This window comes from Rhinopithecus bieti, unplaced genomic scaffold, assembly GCF_001698545.2.
Source record: "Rhinopithecus bieti isolate Rb0 unplaced genomic scaffold, ASM169854v2 scaffold_26676, whole genome shotgun sequence".
Taxonomy (NCBI): Eukaryota; Metazoa; Chordata; class Mammalia; order Primates; family Cercopithecidae; genus Rhinopithecus; species Rhinopithecus bieti.
Genome location: NW_016812009.1, coordinates 439,633 through 462,642, shown reverse-complemented (window position 1 = coordinate 462,642; position 23,010 = coordinate 439,633). Strand labels below are relative to the sequence as shown.

Here is a 23,010-nt window from a genome sequence, read left to right as displayed (position 1 = left end):
GTGTTTTAACAAGCTAATGTGCTTTTCCTCCTTAATTCAAATGCCCACTAATTGCTTCTTCAGGTGTCTACCTTGGCTGTTCTGGAACTGGTTCAGGAGCTGAACCAGGTATTGGTGAGGGTGTTCTCTAGGGAATCTCATGAAACACTAACAGACTTACTTCCATCTCACACACACAAGGAACAACTTTTGCTGGCAAAAAAAAGAAAAAAACATAACATTTTATAAATATTCAGATCTTTGCATCTAAAAATATTGCATGTCTCAATTTTTCCATTAATATATTTGCTATACCAGTTCATTTGTTTTGTCTGGTAGAGTTCACCAGTAGACAAAAGTTATTGTTTAAGAAAAAGTTATAAGAAAAAACTTCAAATTGAGAAAAAATATTCTACTCATTGCATTTTATCTCTAAAATAAACAAAAGACCACCAAGATTGATTTTTAGTGACAAAGCTTCCTGGTTTTACTCATGGTTCCACTGAAATATAATCTGGGAACACTGGTCTATACATTCACATCAATGCTGTTTAACTTTGTTTGAAAACTCCACAGTAAAGAGATGATGCCTGCTCACTTACTCCAGACCATCTAGATTATTACATATAATACAGCATAAATTCAATACAGCTTGACATTTTGCCAGTGCATCCTCTATCCTGCCATTTCTTCAAAGTTATCAATGAATCTTGCTCATCACATGGTAAAATAACATGAAAAACACGCATTCTGTCTCTTGTCATTCTTACTTATTTTGTAACTTCCCAGAAGGCTGAGATCTATGTCTAAATATCTTTATATGGGGTAATATCAAGCCCAGCGAATGCTTCATGATGTTGAAAAATATCAATGACTGTTATTTTCTTGGTAATGCAAATTACAAGGTTTTATCTAAGAGGACAGAAACAGAGCTGGTGTAGATTATAGCACTTAGCACAGTATGACACTAAAGACAGAAATAAAAGTGTTTGAAAAGATAAAACCATCATAGTGAAAAGAGTTCTAAAATATAGGGGCAAGAGGCTTGGTTCCAACCTCAGCTCTGCGGTGGAGCAGCTGAGAGAGCCTGGCAAACTGCAATCTCTGTGAGCCTCAGTTTCCCTCTCTGTAAAAGGGGGATGCCAACTTCCTGCTAACCATAAATGCCTGTAATAGGGATTTAAAAGGTTAGGAGGATTTGAAAACTCTATTTTGTTATATGAATGTTGACTTATTATTTTGACTAACACAAATGACACAGTATGGTTAAAGGATTAACATATGTATCAAATATGTTAGGACTAATTTTCTTTTTTTTTTTTTTTTTTTGAGACGGAGTCTTGCTCTGTCGCCCAGGCTGGAGTGCAGTGGCCGGATCTCAGCTCACTGCAAGCTCCGCCTCCCGGGTTCACGCCATTCTCCTGCCTCAGCCTCCTGAGTAGCTGGGACTACAGGCGCCCGCCAGGTCGCCCGGCTAGTTTTTTGTATTTTAGTAGAGACGGGGTTTCACCATGTTATCCAGGATGGTCTTGATCTCCTGACCTCGTGATCCGCCCGTCTCAGCCTCCCAAAGTGCTGGGATTACAGGCTTGAGCCACCGCGCCCGGCCCGTTAGGACTAATTTTCTAACAACTGTTACTAGACTGAGGTATTCTCAAAATATAGTGGACATAATTTCCACATTCTTTGAGGGATTCGGAATATTGATCACCATCCTGCTGTTGCCTGTGCTTATCTTTATGGCCATCCATCAACGGCGATTTATACAAGTATAAAACCACAAATTAATAAGGGATTTTTCAAAACTGACTTAGGTAGGCTGAGGAATGAAATGGACTTGCTCTTCTTGTTTAGAGAAGAGGGAAAAGGTTACAGAAAGGAAAGCTGAGAGAACGTCGGGTCATTTTCAAGGGCCCCTCACGGAAAGGAACGCCTAGACACGTCTGCTTCCAAATCCGTCTCCAGCCCTGGACTCACAGTTTTGTCCTTGGTGGTCATTTCCATGGCTGCAGCATCCAGGGCAGCTCTGGTCCTGGCATTGATCCGTCCTGGGGCAATCACCACTATCTTGCGCTGCTTGGCAGGCAGCTGGGAAAGGACGTCAGACTTGAGGCGCCGCAGCATGACCGCTTCCTCCAGCAGAAGCTTCAGCTCTCCCAGGTTGGAGGAACCTGAGTAGTCCCACCCCCAAGGCATCTGCAGAGAACAAGACAGCGATAGCCCCGTGAGGCTCCTTTCAGGCCCAGTCCAACAGGGATGTGGGATCCTAGGAGGTCCCTCTTCTCACAACCACCCCTGGCTTAGCTCAGAGAATTTCAAGTGACTTATAAGGACAAATAAACCCCCAGTAAAACAAATGAGAAACGGAAAGGAAAACAGAGAAAAAGTCAGGAATGAGGTGAGCAAAAAACACCTATCACGGCATTCTACAATTTGGCAGTGAGCTTTCTTTTCCAGCAGCAAATGCCAGAAGTCAAGCAATTGGATGTCCATTTTATTAAAAAACAAACAAAAAACTCGGCTTGTCAGACTATTCCTGTACACTAAATACTAAATCTTCCCTATGGCTTATCCTACAGAGTCCGTTGCACAATGTAATAAAATAATGTCAGTAACATCTTTATTTGATGAGACTTACGGGGATTTTAAAAACTGTTGTTCCTCAGTATGGACTACACCAGCACAAACAAGTACAATATAAGAAAAGTAACTGCAGTGTTGTTGTTGATGGCAGCTGGGGTTGGCAGGAGGAGCCCACCACATAGGCTTCTGGCAGTCTGGCTGAGTGTCTAGGCAGTCCTTCATAAACATGGCCCCCCTTGCTGAGTAGCTCATGGGAGGCAGTGAGCTCAAATGTCCATTACCTGTCACACAGCTAGAGAAGACGTTACCGGCCAGGCACAGTGGCTCACACCTGTAATCCCAACACTCTGGGAGGTGGAGGCAGGCAGATCACTTGAGGTCAGGAGTTCGAGACCATCCTGGCCAACATGGCAAAACCCTATCTCTACTAAAAATACAAAAATTAGCTGGCGTGGCAGTGTGCGCCTGTAATCCCAGCTACTGGGGAGGCTGAGGCAGGATAATTGCTTGAACCTGGGAGGCAGAGGTTGCAGTGAGCTGAGATGGCATCACTGCATTCCAATCTGGGCAACAGACCAAGACTCTGTCTCAAAAAAAAAAAGAAAAAAAAAAAAAGAAGCCATTACCATTAAATACCCTATCCTTCACCAACAATCTTACTGGAAATGGAACTGATTTCTACAATCTTGTAGAAAATCAGGGAGCTAGTGTGCCCGCTACTTTGTATTTTAAGGAGCTCATCTCCCCTCCTAGCTGATGAGCTAGTTACCTGAGGGTAGGGGCTAGGCTTTTCCATTATAGAGGGCTAGAGAGCCTAGCATAATAGTGGAGACAGAATAGGTGTCTCATAAACCTTTGCTAAATTGAGAGAAGGAAGAGATGGTCAAAGGTGGAGGAATAAAATGCTGTAAAGCTGTTTCTTTTTAAAAAATACTCTGAAATCAACTGCAAGTTCTCAGCAAATGCCTTCAGAGAGTTAGTGGTTTGCAAATGAGCTCAGCATGAAGTTCTCTTTTCAGTGGTTTCTTAATGCATGAAGCTGGCAAAAAAACAAAACAACAACAACAAAAAAAAAAGCAGCCCTGGCTTCTGGGTTGCATTAAATAAAAACCATGCTGAGAACAAGTGGATATCATAATTAATTTGGATATTGCTATGGCTTAAATGTGTCTCCCAAATTTCACATGTTAGAAAAGTAATCCCCAAATTCATATGTTGATTGAACGTGGGGCCTTTGGGAGGTAATTAGGATTAGATAAGGTCATCATGGTGGGTCCCCCATGTTGGGACTGGTAGCTTTATAAGAAAAGGACCAGAGACCTGAGCTGATACATATGCTCTTGCTCTCTTCTCCATCTGATGCCTTCTGCCACGTCATAAATATGAAGCAGCAAGAAGGCCCTCACTAGATGCCAGTGCCATGCTCTTGAACTTCCCAGTCTCCAGAACCAAGAGCTAAATAAACGTCTATTCATTATAAGTTACTTAGTCTGTGGTATTTAGTTACAGCAACAGAAAACAGACTAAGACAGATATCATGCTCCTAGGTTCTAATACTGTTAGCTCTTAATCTTGTAGGTTAAAACTTAGTAATACCAAATAATTTGTTACTTTTTCTTTCTTTTTGTTTTGAGACAGATTCTTACTCTGTCACCCAGGCTGGAGTGCAGTGGCATGATCTTGGCTCACTGCAACCTCCGCCTCCTGGGTTCAAGCGATTCTCGTGCCTCAGCCTCCAGAGCAGCTGGGACTACAGGTGTGTACCACTGCATGCGGCAAAGATTTTAAACTGGACTTTGGGATAGTAACAATCCAACAAGTTTTTATTGAAAAATTACCACATACCAGGCACTGGGCTAGGTTGAAAGAAGGATGTGAAGATGAGGAGGAAGGCATTCTTTGCTGTATTGGGGAGGTGTATCAAGAAGGCAGGAAAAGGAGAATTCAAAGTTAATGCCTTAGTTTCTGGCAGGAGAAACTACTGAGGAGATGCTGGCCTAAGATTGGGAACATAGGAAGGGACAGTTTGGGGAGGAAAGGCAATGAATTTTATCTTCAGCCCCTTTCATCACTAGCTGAATATTATTATGCCATGGGCCCAGATAGTCAAGAAAGAGAAGATCCTTTTTAGAAAGTGGACTGTTTGCAAATAGGACAGAAATCCAAATCATACATGAAGAGTTTTGAGGCACCATGAAAACTATATAGCATCAATCTAATCTGGATTGATCTACAGGGAAAATGAATTAAATATATGATTAAAGAAGTATATGGCTTTTAAACACATTTAACAATTGGGAAATTTCCTGCCTCAATAACCAGCTAAAAATAGTTTGCAATTAACTATGCTAAGCACTACAATTTACATTATAAGTACTTTGTTTGAATGTAAGTGGATATTTTTAAAGTACTTGAAAACTTTTTTCTTCTTTTAAAAATTTAAAAAATAAGGCAGACACTCTTATTTATATCATGTATTTGCACAGCAAGGCTTTTCCCTCATAGATGGGCAGTCCCCTCATAGATGGCTTGTAGGATAAGTTGCAGCCATTTCTCCAAAGTGTCAATACATTTGTGACTGATCACAAAACAAGGATCCCTAAGGTCTGAATTAATGTGGTTTTAAAAACAAAGATTCCACGGCAATGCATTTGTGTTTATAGGGCTTCCTTGCCATTTTGGGAGAGCATTTTTGGGGTGCTGGCTATAGGTCCTGAGGTGCCTGCTCCACTGGCATTGCACTCACAGAGCCTATCCAAGGCAGTTTGGGATCAGACTCCCCAGTCTACCTTTATCTTTTTTTTTTTTTCCTTTTGGCACAGGGAAGAATTTCCCACCTTTACTTCATATTCTTCCCATGCCAGGAGGAAGCCCTTACCCCTTCTTCCCTCTGCCTGGGGCCTCAGCCTCACTCCTAGCTCACGTCAGTGCCAGCATCTTCTCCAGGGCCAGCACTTGACATGGACTTTCCTTTTATAGCTCCAACAGTGTGCCTCATGCAGAGCTGTGACCCTGGGCAAGAGGGCAGCCGGCTCTCAGAGCTCCACACACCTATACATCAGCCACTGGTCCCTTTACTGGAAAACGATGACTTGGGATCACCATAACCATTAAAACTAGACTTAAAGGGTAAGATGACCATTTTCCTCTTACCACTGAGGACATTCCAAAGCCATAGTAAGAAACAGAAGGACTGAAATCCATTTCCCTGGCCAGTGCTCTTCTGATCACATCATGACCAGAGAGAAGGAAGAGAAAGGTAAGTGTCAAAATCAGGGTGAGAAATGGGTGGGCTGGGAGGGAAGAGATAATAAATACCCGCTTGGCATCACAGTAGCGAAGTCCAAAGGCATGAAACTGGGGGAAGAACGTTGGCTTGACTGCGATGATCTGCGTGTAGAGTTCTGCGGGCCGGGACATGGCTGGTGTGCCCGACAACAGGATCACCCTCTTGGCAACCTAACAGACAAACAGCCAAAGGTGCTCTGAACACAGGGAGGAGCACACAGGAAATGTTCAAAATGCCTCAGTGATGGAGGAGCTGGATGCCCTGGGTGTTGCAAGAACCTAATGGCATTGCCAGTGCAAGCAGTTAGATGGCATCTCCTTTTCTTTAAATCCTCCCTGCCTGCCCTCTGCTGAGCTCTATCCTAGTACTTAACATATTACATTGAATTATAACTTTTCTGTCTCCCTTGTTAGATTGCAAGCCTCCTGAGATAAGGACTGGGCTGTATTCACCTTTATTTTCTGTAGCATATGCCTGACACCAAGTAACCAATAGATGTTCACTGTATGCTGCAAAAAAATTCACAAGGAAGCTAATTAGTATCCTAGGGAACACAGAGTAAACTCAAAGATTCCAGCATTGGACAGGAAGTGGGAGAAGACAGTGGCAGGTCTGAACTTCCTCCAGAGTGAATCTGTGACATGCAAGTTGAACTTAGATAATGACAATTACAATCAGCCCTCTCCCATTCCCAAGAGGAAGTGTCAGGGGTTGCCAATGTATACGTCTCCATGTGACTTTCTTTAAAGGAAAATAAGGCCTTTACTAACTCAGCTTCACAATGCTTCAAGCCTACCCTGACTCAGGCTCATTTTGCAGTTATTAATAACAAGAACCTTAAAAGGTGATACTTGGTTCCATTCTCCCTAAACTCAGCCCAGATCTGCAGCAGCGTGCTTAGCATGGGCAAGATGGGAAAAAATAGTTGGTCAACAGCAATGACAGATTTCAAGTTCCTCACTACCGAGACACCAACCTGACCCATGGGGATCAGACCTGAAGATCCCACCTCCTATTATTAAGATGGGAAAGATGGTGAGAAAAAAAAAGAGACACTTCCTACTGTGTTAGAACATGGAATCACTACAAATTACTGGAGGTAAAATTCACTTCAGCTCTGGGAAGGGACCCTACCAAGGAGCTCAGTTGTCTAGAAACAGCTTGTTAACCACTGTAACCTTGAGTTAATGACAGTAATACAAGGCAATTGCATGTAATAAATCACCTAGGACAATAAATTAGGTTTACAGATGGATACACTGCCTCATAAAAATAAATAAAGGTGCAACAGTGAAAAAAAATCACTCTTCATAAATATACAATATATACAATTATCAAAACGCACTTGTGCCCTCACAGCAATCGCCAATATCTAATTCCATTATGACGGGAGAGCTATGAATGTCTCCAGCTATAATTTTCCACAGTTCAATTACCTAGGCCTTCTAATTTCCTGCAGGGTTTAAGGCAGACTCATTAAAATAACAATGAGCTGACGTTGGTAGCATCTCTTGCCTTGGCTTTAAGATCATTTCAATGAAAAAGGGAAAATGAAAAGTTTTATCAATAAGAGAAAATCTCCTCATCACTCCAAACCTATTCTTCATGTCGCTGTGCTGGCCTGGGGATGGAGCCAGGGCAAAAACAGTTCATGGATCAGATGATGGAAATTAACTCTGGGGTCTTCTGTCAGATATTTATAGGATATAGTTAGTATTGAATCGCTTCTCCCATACACTCCCCAGACTAGAGAGTGATGGGAGCATTGCAAAGGGGTGTTTGTGGGCCTTAAAAAGGCAGAGGCAGCATTACAAAAACAGAAAAAGACCAGCTTTGAAAAGAACGCAGAATGGCATCTCGTCTGTAATGGCGTGATTTGGCCTGCTCCCTGCTCAGTCCCCAACATGTGTCTATGTCACCACTATCACCCATAAGGGCTTTAACACATGCCCAGCTGCAAAGGTGTCATATGTCACCCTCTACTTCTGAAAACTCCCAAATCTAGGAAAACATAAATCTACAAAACTACAGAAATCAACACTAAATTGAACAGTTTACAGTGAACTCCCATGGCTATGGGAGAAAAGCAACACCTGAGAAAGCTACGATAGAACAATGTTAAAAAATACTTTCTGTGTGGTGTTAAAAAGATAATGTGATTCACATGTGCAGACACTGTTGGGGTCAGATGACCCTCAAAGACAGGCTTCGTTTCTTCATGGGCTGGGGGTGGGAAAATCCTGCAGAATAGATTGAGTTAGTGTATATATAATTCGCCACAGAGAGTTCAATGTAGTAACTGAAAGTGGATAAACTATACATAGTTGTAAAATTAAGAGCTGGCTGGGCATGGTGGCTCACGCCTGTAGTCTCAGCACTTTGGGAGGCTGAGGCAGGCAGATCACTTGAGGTAAGGAGTTCGAGACGAACCTGGCCAACATGGTGAAACCCTGCCTCTACTAAAAATACAAAATTAGCCAGGTGCAGTGGTGCACACCTGTAATCCCACTACTTGGGAGGCTGAGGCAGGAAAATCGCTTGAGCAGGGGAGGCAGAGGTTGCAGTGAGCTGAGATCATGCCATTGTACTCCAGCCTGGGTGACAAGAATGAAACTCTGTCTCAAAAAAATATAAAATAAAATAAAAAATAAAATTAAGAGCCAAGAGAATGTACTACTGTAGAGAAAAGAGCTGAAGTCTTAAGTTTATATAAGAAGCAGTTCAGAAATTCTTCATCACTTTATGTTATCTCTTTTTTTTTCCCAACTGAGCCAGTAACTCACTTTACTGAATTATTCTGATGGGCTGTAATATATTTCACCAAAACCCCAGACTAGGAAAACAAAGCTCAGTCTAGTCTTATACCCAGAATTATTCCTAACGGTACTCTAAATAAATTTACACAATACCATATATTCAATTTAGAAATAAGACATGAAGAAGGCAGGTAACATCAAAGAGAAGGTCAAGTCCACACTGCTGGAAAGTCTCCATACTCAGTAACCCTGATGTGGCAGGGACATTGAAGCTGTGTTTTAATTAGTTCAGAGGTCATTATACAATCTTCAAAAATAAGGATAGTGGCAAGCACAGTCTGGGGACAAGTGACCAAAAGTACACAGATCAAGAATAAATGTGGGATCACAGTCACCATCCAAGGAGCAACAAAAGAGACACCTGTAGTTAAATCGAAAGTCTAAGAGCAAAAGGAAAAGCTCAACATTCAGGAGAAACCCAGTGCCTGGAGTCAGGGAAGGAGACCGCAGGTGTATTCTTTACTCTACTCCTGAGTGGTGCCCCCCAAAACAAACCAGGCCAAACCAAGAAAACAGCATAATTATGGCCACTGCTGACTAGAGGCTGCCCTAGGCACTGGCAGAAGGCCACCTACCACTCAGTGATACTTTATACATGGCCTCTGAATCTCTGGTCAGGTCTGCTTATTTCACATAAATGGTTCCCTCTAGGTTCTAGCCTATGTTCTAAAAAGAGGCAAAGTTCTAGTCACAAATCTGAATAGTACTAACCTTAACTAAACTAATTTGCTATGATAACCATAATGCCTTCAAGCTAAATGAGTATTGCTGCTCTAACATAAATGAAATTATAACGCCACATATAAGGCAATTCTTGGGTAAGAACAGACAGAATGAAGACAGTGACTGCATGTACATTGGTCCAAAAATACCAAAATATTATAATGAGAATACATCGAATGGTATAATTATAGCTGAAAAAAGTTATGCCATTCCAAGCTTTTTTCTTTTCTTTCTTTTCTTTTCTTTTTTTTTTTTTTTGAGACAGAGTATCACTCTGTCACCCAGGCTGGAGTGCAGTGACATGATCTCGGCTCACTGCAACCTCCACCTTCCAGGTTCGAGTGACCCTCCTGCCTCAGTCTCCCATATAGCTGGGATTACAGGTGCATACCACCATTCCCAGCTAATTTTGTAGAGATGGGTTTCACCATTTTGGCCAGGCCATTCTCAAACTCTTAACCTCAAGTGATCTGCCCACCTCAGCTTCCCAAAGTGGTGGGATTATAGACGTGAGCCACTGTGCCTGGCCTAAGGTAGACTTTTTTTACTCTGGAAAAGACAGTCTATTTTACCATAGGTTTCAAACTCTAATAATTTCCTTTTTAAGTCTGATTATGTAATGAAAGTGAGGAAATAAATGAGAATGGTCGGACCCGGGGGACTTCTATAGCCTCATCACACTAGGGGAGAAAACAGCATCTGCCAGCTGACACCGCTCTCCCCTCTGGCCTGATAGGCAAAAAGCCATCTCAGACACAGAGGGATTGCATTTTCTACTCTCCACTTCTCATATGAAAAAATGGTCATTGCAATATTGCATGTAATAGCTGCAATTTGGTTACAAATCCATCAAAAGAGAACAGATGATACATATTATGATAAATTTATCCAATAGAATGCTATTTGCAAGAATGCGGTAGAAGTAATTTGGAACCATATGGAATGATTTTCAAGATACATTATTAAGGGGATAAAGACAAGTGTAAAACAATGGTGGTAAAACACTCTAAGGAGGCAGAAAGGAAACACACACATTCGTACTTCCATAGATGCAGGCTGTTTTATGGAAGTAAACCTGAAAACTGGTAACTATAGCTGCCTTTGGGGAAAGAGACGGGGACTAGGGATTCAGAGGGGTTGAAAGACTTACTTTTCACTGTCCATCCTTTTGTATCATTTGAATTTTTTTTTGAGACACAGTCTAGCTCTGATGCCCAGGCTGGAGAATAGTGGTGCGATCTCGGCTCAGGGTAACCTCCACCTCCCAGGTTCAAGTGATTCTCCCGCCTCAGCCTCCTGAGTAGCTGGGATTACAGGCGGGTGCCAGCATGCCTGGCTCATTTTTGTATTTTTGGTAAAGATGGGTTTTCGCCATTTTGGCCAGGCTGATCTCAAACTCCTGACCTCAGGTGATCCTCCTGCTACAGACCTCCCAAAGTGTTAGGATTACAGGCATGAGCCACTGCGCCTGGCGCCATTTGAATTTATCATCTATTTAAACTACTTAATTACAAAGGAAAAAGAAAAAAGCCTTATACATTTTAGCTACTATCTCATCCAGCCAATCAACAGAGATGTAAAAAGTATTCTCTACTTACAGAAAAGAGAAACAGCTGCTTACTAGGAAAGAATGGTAGGATTCTGGCAGCCTTTCCCTTTTAAAAATTTTTAATTTTGTTATTATAGTAGTTTAACAATAAAAGCCAGTGTAAACAAAAGACAACTAAACTAAACCAAAAAACCCCCCACACACACCTCACTGTTCAAAAGAGTGCCGATAATCCTGAGGGTTGGAGTCATGTGGGAAAAGAAAGCCTCTGACTGAAGACTGAATGGGAGTGAAGACTGTTATGCCTGGCCAGACTGGACTTCAGAGGCCTCCCCCAAAAAGGTCAAATGAAAACTGACCTGGCAATTCTGATTGTAGGAATTTGTCCTAATAGGATAAATATGCAAGGTACATGTAGATGATGTTCACTTGCAGAATTATTTATAACAGCAAAAATGGAAAACAACCACATATCTGACACTGAGGATTAAATTATGGGATGTGTCTCTACTATGTAAATGCTCCATAGTTATTGAAAAATGATGATCTTGCCCAATAATTGACACGCTGGAAAATAAGCTGTTAACAGTGGCTTTTCTGTTGCAGGGATTAAAGGTAATTTTAACTTTGTTCTTTTAGCTTCTATCATGTCTACTTTCATATATTTATATATAAAAATAGATCTACCTCATTTAGGATTAGTAGCCACAGCAAACAGTGCTGTGGGGGACGAAAAATGTCACATTTCCCAGGGGATGGTGACACCAGTTTCTTACAATCTTTTTTTTTTTTTTTTTTTGAGACGGAGTCTCGCTCTGTGGCCCAGGCTGGAGTGCAATGGCCGGATCTCAGCTCACTGCAAGCTCCGCCTCCCGGGTTTACGCCATTCTCCTGACTCAGCCTCCCGAGTAGCTGGAACTACAGGCGCCCGCCACCTCGCCCGGCTAGTTTTTTGTATTTTTTAGTAGAGACGGGGTTTCACCGTGTTAGCCAGGATGGTCTCGATCTCCTGACCTCGTGATCCACCCGTCTCGGCCTCTCAAAGTGCTGGGATTACAGGCTTGAGCCACCGCGCCCGGCCTCTTACAATCTAACACGTCCTCTCTCTGCTGACTCAAAGGCCACATTTTCTAGACACGATCTGGCCCTGCTATCCAACAAACTGTATGATTTAATCTAAACACCTCATTATGCCTATTTGCTGAAAATATGCTCGTAATATTAATTATCAGAATATAGGTCTAAGAGATGTTCACATTAGAGGAACAATCAAGTGGCATTAAATTAGGTCCTTATGCGGCTTTTCAAAAACATACTTTACTTTCTCCCAACTACCTTATTATTCCAAAAACATTTAGATTCATCTCCTTATTTAGATTGGTGGTTCTCCATGGGGTTGGGGAAGGGCAAGGTGGGTAGAGAGCGATTTGTCCTCCCCCAGAGGATATTCGGTAGCATCTGGAGACAATTTTGGTTGTCATGACTGGGAAGGAACTGCTGGCATCTAGTGGGTAGAGGCCACGGATACTGCTGAACATCCTAAAATGCACAGGACAGCCCCCCAACAACAGAGTCACCAGCCCAAAATGTCAACAGTGCCAAGGCTGAGACTCCAATCTAGATGAAAATACAATAGACAGAGATGAAAGGTTCGGTTAACAGAATAGCACAGAATGCTCCATCCCATTCCTTCACCCCAGTCCTGCCACAGTCCAGCATTACTTGAAGTCAATGTTGCAGAAGAGCGTGGCCTCAAGACACCTTCATACACACAGGCCATGTTCATGGGGCTTATTTTAAAATATTAATTCAACCAAGTTCTACAGCAAATGCAGAGTAGTACATATTAGTTAGCAGTTTAAAGATTTCTTTTAAACCTGTCACTTTGAAACATCCTCACGATATTAAAGAGGTATATGCTGCTTCCAAACGTCTGGATGAGAAGCACACATTTCAGAAACCACTATCTGGCTCAGCTTGCCCAGCCAGGCAATGACTACATTAACAAGTGGTTGCTAAGAAGCTTTCACATTATATCTTTAATGATAGAATCTATCTATTGTGCAATTTCTTTTGTCTAAACAATCAGGAGTAAAGATTTAATTTAGTTATGGCTGAAATACTGAAACCATAATACCAAAGCCTATTTCTTTCCTATGGAAAGCATATTAAAGCCTCCCAAAGAAGGGTCACCAACCTAGGAAAAACATTTTATTCAAGTGCGTCCATCAACGGCTCTCAGCATATAAGTATTCATAGGTATTACTGTCACCCAGGCTGGAGTTCAGTGGCGCAATCTCGGCTCACTGCAACCTCCACCTCTCAGGTTCAAGCAATTCTCCTGCCTCAGCTTCCTGAGTAGCTGGGATTACAGGTGTGCGCCACCACGCCTGGCTCATTATTCTATTTTTAGTACAGATAGGATTTCATCTTGTTGCTCAGACTGGTCTCAAACTCCTGGCCTCAAGTGACCCACCTGCCTCGGCCTCCCAAAGTGCTGAGATTACAGGCGTGAGCCACCACCCCAGCAAAACCAAACTTTTTCAGTAAAAGACTTTTATTCTTAGGTTTGGCACATGACATGACCCTGCCTTGGAAGATGTGTCATATTCCGTTATTCCTAAACACATGAAAACTTGAAATGAGTGGACACTTATGTGTGTTTTGTGAGGAACTGGTAAGATTAATGCTCAAATGCTAAGCTTCATTAACATTTAGCGTATTTGTTTTCCCTAGTTTAGGTAAAAGTTAAAGCTTTTAATCAATAAAAAGCTATAGTTTTAAAATGCTGATACAACACAAAGGTTGCTTTGAGCACAAGAAAAACACACACTTTGGTTAGCTCAGTCTAAACAAACCAAAGTGGATACCTCCAAAGTCATCTGTGATAAATTTCTAACTTGTTACGAGAGAAAAGGCTACTTTTCTAATTGTACTTCCCCTTCCCTCTTTCAATAATAGGAAAAAAATCACCCTCCCCCGAAACGGAAGGAAATTTGGAGGCCTACCCTCTGTTGGGATGGGGGACCAAGAAACCAAACACAGACAGAAGAGAGAGACAGATGAAACACAGAGCCTGCACTGCACATCAGAACATGCTTAGATAAAGACTAGAATCCATCACATACCCACGCCTGCCTGCTGTGAAGCCAGAACTCACACCCACCAAAGCACTCAGAGATGAGTTTAGGCCACCACAGGGAGGAATGTGGATGGCTGCCCCTTCTGTCAACCAAAGAGGCTCAGAGTAGCCACAGAAAACAGTATCAACTTTTAAAGCCCATCTCGGCTTTACCAGCACATCTCACTGACCCCGCCAGCCCTTGCTCAGTTCTGTTTGTATTAGGTTGATGCAAAAGTAATTACGTTTTCTTTTTTGCCATTACTTTCATGAATACAACTCATCTTCCATGATTTCCAGCATCTTGACAGTTTTGCCACTACAAGTGACTTAAAAGACAGGCAGTTTTTTCTAAGCTATTTAGTGGACAAGTTGCTAGAGGCTCTCCCTTGTCTAAGCAGGAAGCCAAAGGAGGATTCTGGAGTCCAGTGCCCACCCAGCCTCAACAGTCTTGACCTTCGAGAGACAAAGGCAGTACTACTGACTACCAGTACTGATTACTAGTTCCTTAGCAGGATGTTAGGAAGAAAGATGAAATTGGTACCACAGCCCTAAGGAGACAGAGATACCCTAAGTCAACACCAAGTCATGACCATGGCCCACAGGTCTGTACTTGCAACCCCTGCTGGACTAGGACCACATGCAAGCCTGAGCAAAATATTACAGGATGCCAATGCTCAGTGGACTCGGTTCTCAGAAGTACTCACCTTTAGGACTGGCATAGCTGCTCGACAGCGGGCAGTCCTACTGTTTTTGAGGAAGTGAGATTCATCCTGAAAAGAAGCAACCACGTAAGTGAACAAGGTCCAATCCTGAGTGGACAGAAATAAGGGCCACTTTAGGTTTGACCCTGGCATGGCAAGTGCAAGGTGGACGCTCCCTTAGCACTTTCTCATTTAAGGAGATGGCTCAGTGGGCCTAGGTCAGGACCCAGGGTTCTGGTGGCAGCTTCTCTACTGCATTCTGAGCAAGTTGCTTCATGTCTCTGGGGACAATTTTCCATCTATAAAGTGGGATTCATGATTCCCTGCTCCGCCCACCTCAGAGGCTGCTCAAAGAAACCACTAGAAGGTGGTTTGCTGCTTTGTAAGAGGCACCTCACACCTGTGGAGCACTAGACCAAGTGCCCCATAGTGGGCCCTGCACTGATGCAAAGCTCTGGGGTGTCCAGCCCCTGCCCTCAGGGGCTCAGGGTGCAGGAAGGATGCCAGACACACTGACAAGCAATCAGGCTATATTATCAGTACTGAGGTGAGTGTAAACAAAACGCTGGGGAAACTGAGAAATGGAAAGAAGATGATGTGATTCCCATCCTCAAGGAACTGCTATGTTTAGAACATGAAGTCTGATTAACCACTCTGCATCAGTGCATAAGAAAATACATATATATATGTTTATATATAGTTTGTTTTTCTTTATTCTTTTTCTTCTTTTTGTTGCATAAGCAAATATACAGTTGATCATATTTTCTAAAGCCAAATGAGTAACTAATACATGAGTATTTGAGTGGAAATTTTCTAGTTTGGTACAGAGTCAAATTCCTTGCTGTGTGACTAAACAACTACCTCTCTGTAGTGCCAATTTTGCTATTTGTAAAATGGGTACCATAGTTCCTTATGTATTAGGTTCCTGTGAGTCTTAAATGAGCTAACACATGTAAAGTCCTTAGCACAGCCCTGCCACTCAGTAAGCACTCAATGGTATCAGCCTTCCTATAGCTGGGATACCAGTGAGATCCCAACTCTGTCCTTAAAGATGATCTATAAGAAATTCCATTTCAGCTATCACGAGCAAAAAGGGCCACAAAAGCACAATAGAGGGGAGTGTGAAATAACCCTCAAAATGTCAAGAGAGTATCTTGTCCAGAAAGCTGGAGTGCTATAGTCATATGCCTTTCTGATGATGAGCCCTCATTGCAGTCAAGAAAAAGGTATTTGTGGAGAAAAAACACAGAGAGTACAGAGGATATGGAAGAGAATGGGCCCTTTCAACCAACAGGCAAAAATGTGCCAGTAGTGGAACAAATCACAAAGAATGGCTGGAAACCGAAGCCTCTTCTGAGAAGTGCGACACTTCAGAGCCATCACTCTGTTCTTTCCTACATTTCTCTGAAAGCAAGAGGACAGAGCTCTTACTTAACTGAAGAACAAACCAACAATGGTGGTAAGTGGCTTGCCAAAAAATCATACGGCAAGTTAAGTGATGGGCCAGAAAGAGAAGAACATGAATTCTGAAGGCAGACGCAACCCAGCTTTAATCAATAACCTCCAACTTGCTAGCTTCGTGACTATGGGCAAATTTATGTACCCACTCTCGTTGCCAGTTTCATCAGCTGTGAAATGTATATTCACAAGGATAAAAGATAAAGCCTGCTCAGGGACCACTGGGAAAATAGATGATTATATGTCAGCAGCTAACACAAGGCAACAGTCAAGAATTGAAAGCATTATTCTTCCCACACACTCTAGAGCCATCCCCATTATCCTGGAAAACTTCTTACGTTTTCATTTCACATGTATGCTGACATCTTTTCTTTTCTTTTTTTTTTTTTTTTTGAGATGGAGTCTCACTCTGTTGCCCAGGCTGGAGTGCAGTGGCCAGATCTCAGCTCACTGCAAGCTCTGCCTCTTGGGTTTACGCCATTCTCCTGCCTTAGCCTCCCGAGTAGCTGGGACTACAGGTGCCCGCCACCTCGCCTGGCTAGTTTTTTGTATTTTTTAGTGGAGACGGGGTTTCACTGTGTTAGCCAGGATGGTCTCGATCTCCTGACCTCATGATCTGCCCGTCTCGGCCTCCCAAAGTGCTGGGATTACAGGCTTGAGCCACCGCGCCCGGCAATGATGACATCTTTTCAAAGCCACACTTGAATTTGTGCCAAACCAGAAATGACTCCCCCAAAACTATCAATGCTCAAGTTTGCTTATGCTAAGAACACAGTGTGGTTCTCATGTCCAAAACATAATAATAGATCCCCTGAGGTCAGTAACGGTATCTTCTCCTTCCTTTCTCTAAGCTCCCACAATATTTGTGTGAGCTATGTAAACGCACTGAGTACTGACAGAGATGGCTGGGTACCAAATCTGTCTAGAGATCCTCAGGAAGTATGTAAGGAGTTAAAAGTTGGAAAGCCTGTGTGTAATTGAAAGATACCTTGTCAAATCTGGAAGCGGGTCCAGTAAGACCTTCTTTGAAAAACAATTAGAGGCCAGGTGAGGTGGCTCACGCCTGTAATCCCAGTACTTTGGGAGGCCAAGGTGGGTGGATCACCTGAGGTCAGGAGTTCGAGACTAGCTTGGCCAACATGGTGAAATCCTGTCTGTACTAAAAATACAAAAATTAGCTGGGCATGGTGGCAGGTGCCTAAAATCCCAGCCACTCAGGGAGCTGAGGCAGGAGAATTGCTTAAACCCAGGAGGCAGAGGTTGCAGTGAGCCGAGATCGTGACACTGCACTCCAGCCTGGGTGACAAGAGTGAAACTCTGTCTCAGAAAAAAAAAAAAAGCCCCAAAAAAACAATTAGAGTAAAAAGTGCTTTTGTGGGGTGGGGGTGTATCTTCACATTGGCTGGAAGAAAACTCAATTGTTTGAGTAAAATGGCACCAGATGTGGGCACACCCCCTTGCCGTCTAGGCTGTAGTCCCCAGAGCCCCAGGTGGCCTGGGGTCCACATCATGGCCTCCATCCATGACTCATGCTGGGAAAGAGATGAGCTAGAAATCCCCAGCAAAAACTAATTAAATCACAATTTCAAAAAAAGCTCCCTACGAGATTCTAGTATGTAGCCAGAGTTGAGAATGGCTATTTGAAGGGAATGAATTTCCAGTTCCCCACAAAATAAAGACAGTGATTTCTATTCTTCTAGAAACTAAATGGGGTACAAGGAGATTATAGACATGAAAGTTCTCAGAGCTTTTACAAAGAAAGTTTCCAGAGAGATGAAGTACTTAAAGACTTTGCCAAGTTTCTTACAATGATGACAACTTTAAAAGGGGTTTTAGCTGTTTTCCAACTTGCTAAGAAGGTCAAAGCTGACAATGTTGATCAGGCCAGCTGTCAGGCGGTCCTTCCCAGTCACCACGACGTTGATGCAGTCTGGGCTCAGAGACGGTAGCCACCGAAGGAAGGCCTGTGAATGACAGGAGGGAATAAAGCTACAATGAACATCCAGCACAGCAGCTGTTGGTTGTGACAGCAGCAGTCTCATACCCATGAACAGCCATCACCTCTACCTTCCTGTCACCCACCTGCACCCCTTCACTTGCCACTGACAGAACACTCTTTTTTTTTTTTTTTTTTTTTTTTAAGAGTTGGGGGAGCTGGACGCAGTCGCTCATGCCTGTAGTCCCAGCACTTGGGGAGGCCGAGGAGGGCGGATCACCTGAGGTCAGGAGTTTGAGACCAGTCTGACCAACATGGAGAAACCCTGTCTCTACTATAAATACAAAATTAGCCGGGCATGGTGGTGCATGCCTGTAATTCCAGCTACTTGGGAGGCTGAGGCAGGAGAATCGCTTGAACTCGGGAGGCGGAGGTTGTGGTGACCCAAGATCGCACCATTGCACTCCAGCCTGGGCAACAAGAGCGAAACTTCGGGTCTCAAAAGAGTTGTGTTGGTCTCACTTTGTTGCCCAGGCTGGAGTACAGTGGCACCATCACAGCTTACTGCAGCCTCAAACTCCTAGGTTCAAGTGATCCTCCCGCCTTAGCCTCCCAAGTTGCTGGGACTACAGGTGCACACCACCATGATTGGCTAATTTCTTTCTTTCTTCTTTTTTTTAAAGAGATGGGTCTCAGTATGTTGCTCAGACTGGTCTTGAACTACTGGCCTCAAGCGTCCTCCTGCCTCAGCTTCCCAAGTTGCTGAGACTACAGCCGTGAACCACCATTCCTGGCTATCTCCCTGCCTGTCAACAGTCACTTCATGGTGTCTGGGTTTCATCTCTATGATCTCTAACTAGATGGCAAGTTTCTGCAGGGAAAGACTACGACTCTTTTTAAGAGGAATTTTATGAAGGACTTAGCAGAGCCTGGTACACTGAAGGCAAATCATAAACGTTTATTGATGATGATAAAACTATTTATGTCAATATTCCTACAAATCCACCTTCTCTCTCTGGTAATCTGAGCATCTCTAGCCAAACCCACCCAGGCATCTGGGTGCTCACCTGCACCACCTGGGCTGACATTGTTCGATACAAGGAGGGCTGGCCTTTTCTCTAACCTCAGGCTGGTCACTGTCTGACTGACTCTTCCTAAAATTTCTGAGGGTGCTGTGGGAACCTAACACACACAAAATATGTACTTAAGATTACTTTCTACAGGCACTGGCAGAATTCATATCACAAGACTTGGGAGGCCAAGACAGAAGGATCACTGACCTCAGAAGTTCAAGACCAGCCTGGGCAACATAATGAGACTCTGTCTCATTAAAAAAATAAAATTAAATTAAAAATTAAAATAAAAAAAAGAATTCAGATCACTGAGACAGAAAAAAAACGAGGTGCACATTTTTTAGTTTTTCTTTTCTTTTTTTCTTTTTTTTGCCATCACTTCGGTCAGAACGTCTGGGCCTTGGGCTGACCGGCAGCAGGAGGAGCTGCCTCCTCTGCACGAGAGGCTCATGGAGGCCTCAGGAAGAAGCCCCAGGCTGACGTCAGTGGCATAAAGCTAGAAAAAGCTGTGGACGATGGACTAGGTCTTCCTTCTTCACTAAGTTTGTTCACGGACTTTTTATTCATTTCACAAAACCACTGATTCCTGGATTTACAGTAGAAAGAGCTCAAGGGTGAGTGATACAGTGTTCTTGCCAGGCTCTGCATCCATAAAGTTACCTGGCAGACAGTGAACATCCCACTCACTCCCCGCTCTACAGAGTGCAAAATCCCTGAGTTGGGAAGTCAGGAGATGCCACATCAAGATCTGGCAGGGCTCCTCATTAACAGGAAGCATGGAGCTTAGCCTCTGAGATTCCGTTTTCTCATCTATAAATAGGGTTATTGTCTATTGTACCTACCGCACAGGACTGTCATGGGATTGAGGAAAATATAGGAGGTAAAAATATTTTAAAATTTAAGTGTGGGCCGGGCACAGTGGCTCACGCGTGTAATCCCAGCACTTTGGGAGGCCAAGACAGGTGGATCACTTGAACCCAGGAGTTCGGGAACCAGCCTGGGCAACATGGCAAAACCTCATCTTTACAAAAGTACAAAACTAGCCAGTCTCATAATCCAGTTTCAAAATAAATAAAATTTTAAAACCAATAAATAAGAAAAATAAAACTAAGTGTGGTACAGATGAAAAGTATTATGAGCAGGGCACAGAAGTGCCTGCTGACAGATGAACACAAGTCTCTAAGCCGGTTTCTCCTCTGCTTTCTTCCCTCAAGGTGTAACCTGATTCTAATCCAGAAAACCCCCAACCTGCCCTCAGGTGGCATCTCATCTCTCTTCCTGCCTTTGCCTTTACTTGAGACAGGATCCTTAAAGATCCCTAGGCCCTGTCCGCAAACCATTATTTTATGACTCTAACACTGAAGAAAACCTTCTCTGTGAAAACTGCAATTTGAAGAGCATTAACCTGCTCCCAAGTGAAGCGCACGGAGGATGGCACCACCACCAGGAGAGGCCACTCCTTCCGGTAAAAGGCTGCGATGCAGATGGCTTGGATGGTCTTCCCCAGGCCCATGTCGTCAGCGAGCAGCAGGCGGCCTCCTTTGGCTATGGCAAAACTGAAGGCAGACAAGGTGAGGACGGCATGTTTCCCGGGGCACGAGTTCATCTGCCCTCACGTCCGGTGGGTCAGCACTGCCAGGTGAAGGCCACCGCACTGGCCAGCCCGGGCCCAGCCCACCACCAGACTTGCTCCCCAGAAGGGAAGGAACATGGGCCAAATAGGGAGCAGAATAAAAAAGAGAGAGAGAGAGAAAGTCCCAAAAGGAAAAATGTGGAATGTGGTTGAAAGGTAGGGAGAAGATCTGGAAGATGATTAGGTTGTGGAGGCCAAGGAAGGAAGTTTCCAGTGAGGAGTCACCTCAGCCCACTGTATGCAGGGCCCAGGGGACGTACGTGGAGGAGGGTGATGGGAGTCCAGGACTAGCACTGAGGAGGGCAGGCTTACTCACTCCAGAGTCTGCCCTGAAAGGAAGGAAAGGGTCAGGCGCGGTGGCTCATGCCTGTAATCCCAGCACTTTGAGAGGCCGAGGTGGGCGGATCACCTGAGGTCAGGAGTTTGACACCAGCCTGACCAACATGGTGAAACGCCATCTCTACAGGCACATGCCTGTAATCCCAGCTACTCGGGAGGCTGAGGGAGGAGAATCGCTTGAACCTGGGAGGCAGAGATTGCAGTGAGCCAAGATTGCACCGTTGTACTCCAGCCTGGACAACAAAAGCAAAACTCCATCTCAAAAAAAAAAAAAAAAAAGAAAGAAAGAAAGGAAAGAAAGGTTGGTGGGGTGAAAAGAAGGCTTTCTGAAGATCGGAGAGCATTCAGTATGCATAAAGGCAGAGAAAGGGGCTGGCAAAGACAGAAGATGCTGGTAACGAGAAGAGAGGTAGAGAAAAGGATCAGAGGAAGGGTGCTTATCCAAAAGGGAGCACCGACCTCAGCATTGAGTTTTTCATTATGGCAGCCTCCAGGACCCTAAAGCCCCTAAGTGCAGCATCCCTTGCTAATAGTTTATGAATAAAGGTGTATTCCACTATTTCGGAGCCAGATTGGCTGGGGTTGGAGTCCCAATTCCATCACTCAGCAGCTGTATACCTTCATGCACATGATTTAACCTCCAGCCTCAGCCCCCTCAGCAGTAAGAAGGGAGTAATAACAGTACCTATCTCATGGAGCTGTGGGAGGGTTAATAAAGCTAATACTGAAAACAGTGCTTGGAAACATCATAAGCGTTAAGGAAGTGCTTCTATCATAACTACTATTCCACAAAAAGAAAAAGAATCAAAACACAAACAGTAAAAATGACTTGCTCGTGTCGCATGATGAAACAGTGAAAAGCTAAAAGGATCCCAAGTGCCAGATGTCTGGTCCTCTGTGCCAAATACTAGTCTTCTTTCATCTAATCTCTGAAAAATAGATCATTTGCTCAGAATCCTGATAATAAGCCGCTGGGATAGCTCTTTCTCTTTCCTTCTCACACAGTGAAAACAGAGAATGTCACCTCTTCTAATCAGCAGCTAGCAGGGCTGACAAGAAGTCTAGGCTACACTTGCCCTTTCTGAATTGCCTGGAAACACCGTTTCCAAAGATGGAAAACTGGGTAGCAAATCCCCAGGCAGCCCGAGGCCAGTAGAGTGTGGGGACAACAGGCATCATGGCATGGCACCCTTCTGTTCTCCCTGCAGCCTGAGCGGACCCCTGCATGAGAGAGGAGGCAGCCCTTCCCAAAGCCCTGCTCTGGCGGCCTCACCCTCCACTGGGGAGGAACGGAGCCGAGCGGTGGGCTGCCTCACCTCTCCAGAACAGGCACAGCCTCCTCCCTGTACACCCACCTCTATGAAATCTTCTGGACCATTTCTGGGATCAACCCACAACACAGACAGATGGGGGGAGGGCAGGTGTGAAAAGATGTATTTTCTACCTCACTTTCTGATTTACAAAATTGGTGGCCAGCGAGGACAGGCAGTACCTAAGCAACGGAATCCATGGAGAGCCCCACGCCCTTTGAGCGTCTTTTGTTTCAGCCTCCTCAGCTTTACCATCTATAATTTCCAGAAGTTTGGTCTATCCGCATCCTTAGAGCAGAACGGACCCCCTGAATTTCACATTCTTTCTCTCCTTTTTCCCCTGCCTAGCGGGAGCCCAACTAAGGGACAAAGTGGCCAAAAAGTGACAACAAAGACAGAAAAAGCCTGGATAACAGAGGAACAATAACATCATTAAATGTCATCCTCCACAGGATAGTTGAATATAATAGAAAAAATTTTCTGGAGTCCTGTTTACA

The 23,010-nt window shown here is 43.8% G+C and overlaps 1 protein-coding gene across 1 annotated transcript in view; it reads right to left on the bottom strand.

Annotated features, from left to right (window-relative positions):
• The window catches only part of SMARCAL1 (SNF2 related chromatin remodeling annealing helicase 1), a 65,473-nt gene that overhangs the window by 24,133 nt on the left and 18,330 nt on the right, over nt 1–23,010 (bottom strand). Inside the window, 6 exon segments of the mRNA XM_017895468.1 lie at nt 1,957–2,175; nt 5,881–6,021; nt 14,768–14,833; nt 18,030–18,057; nt 18,059–18,186; nt 20,637–20,787. Coding sequence (XP_017750957.1) covers nt 1,957–2,175; nt 5,881–6,021; nt 14,768–14,833; nt 18,030–18,057; nt 18,059–18,186; nt 20,637–20,787 — 733 coding nt within the window.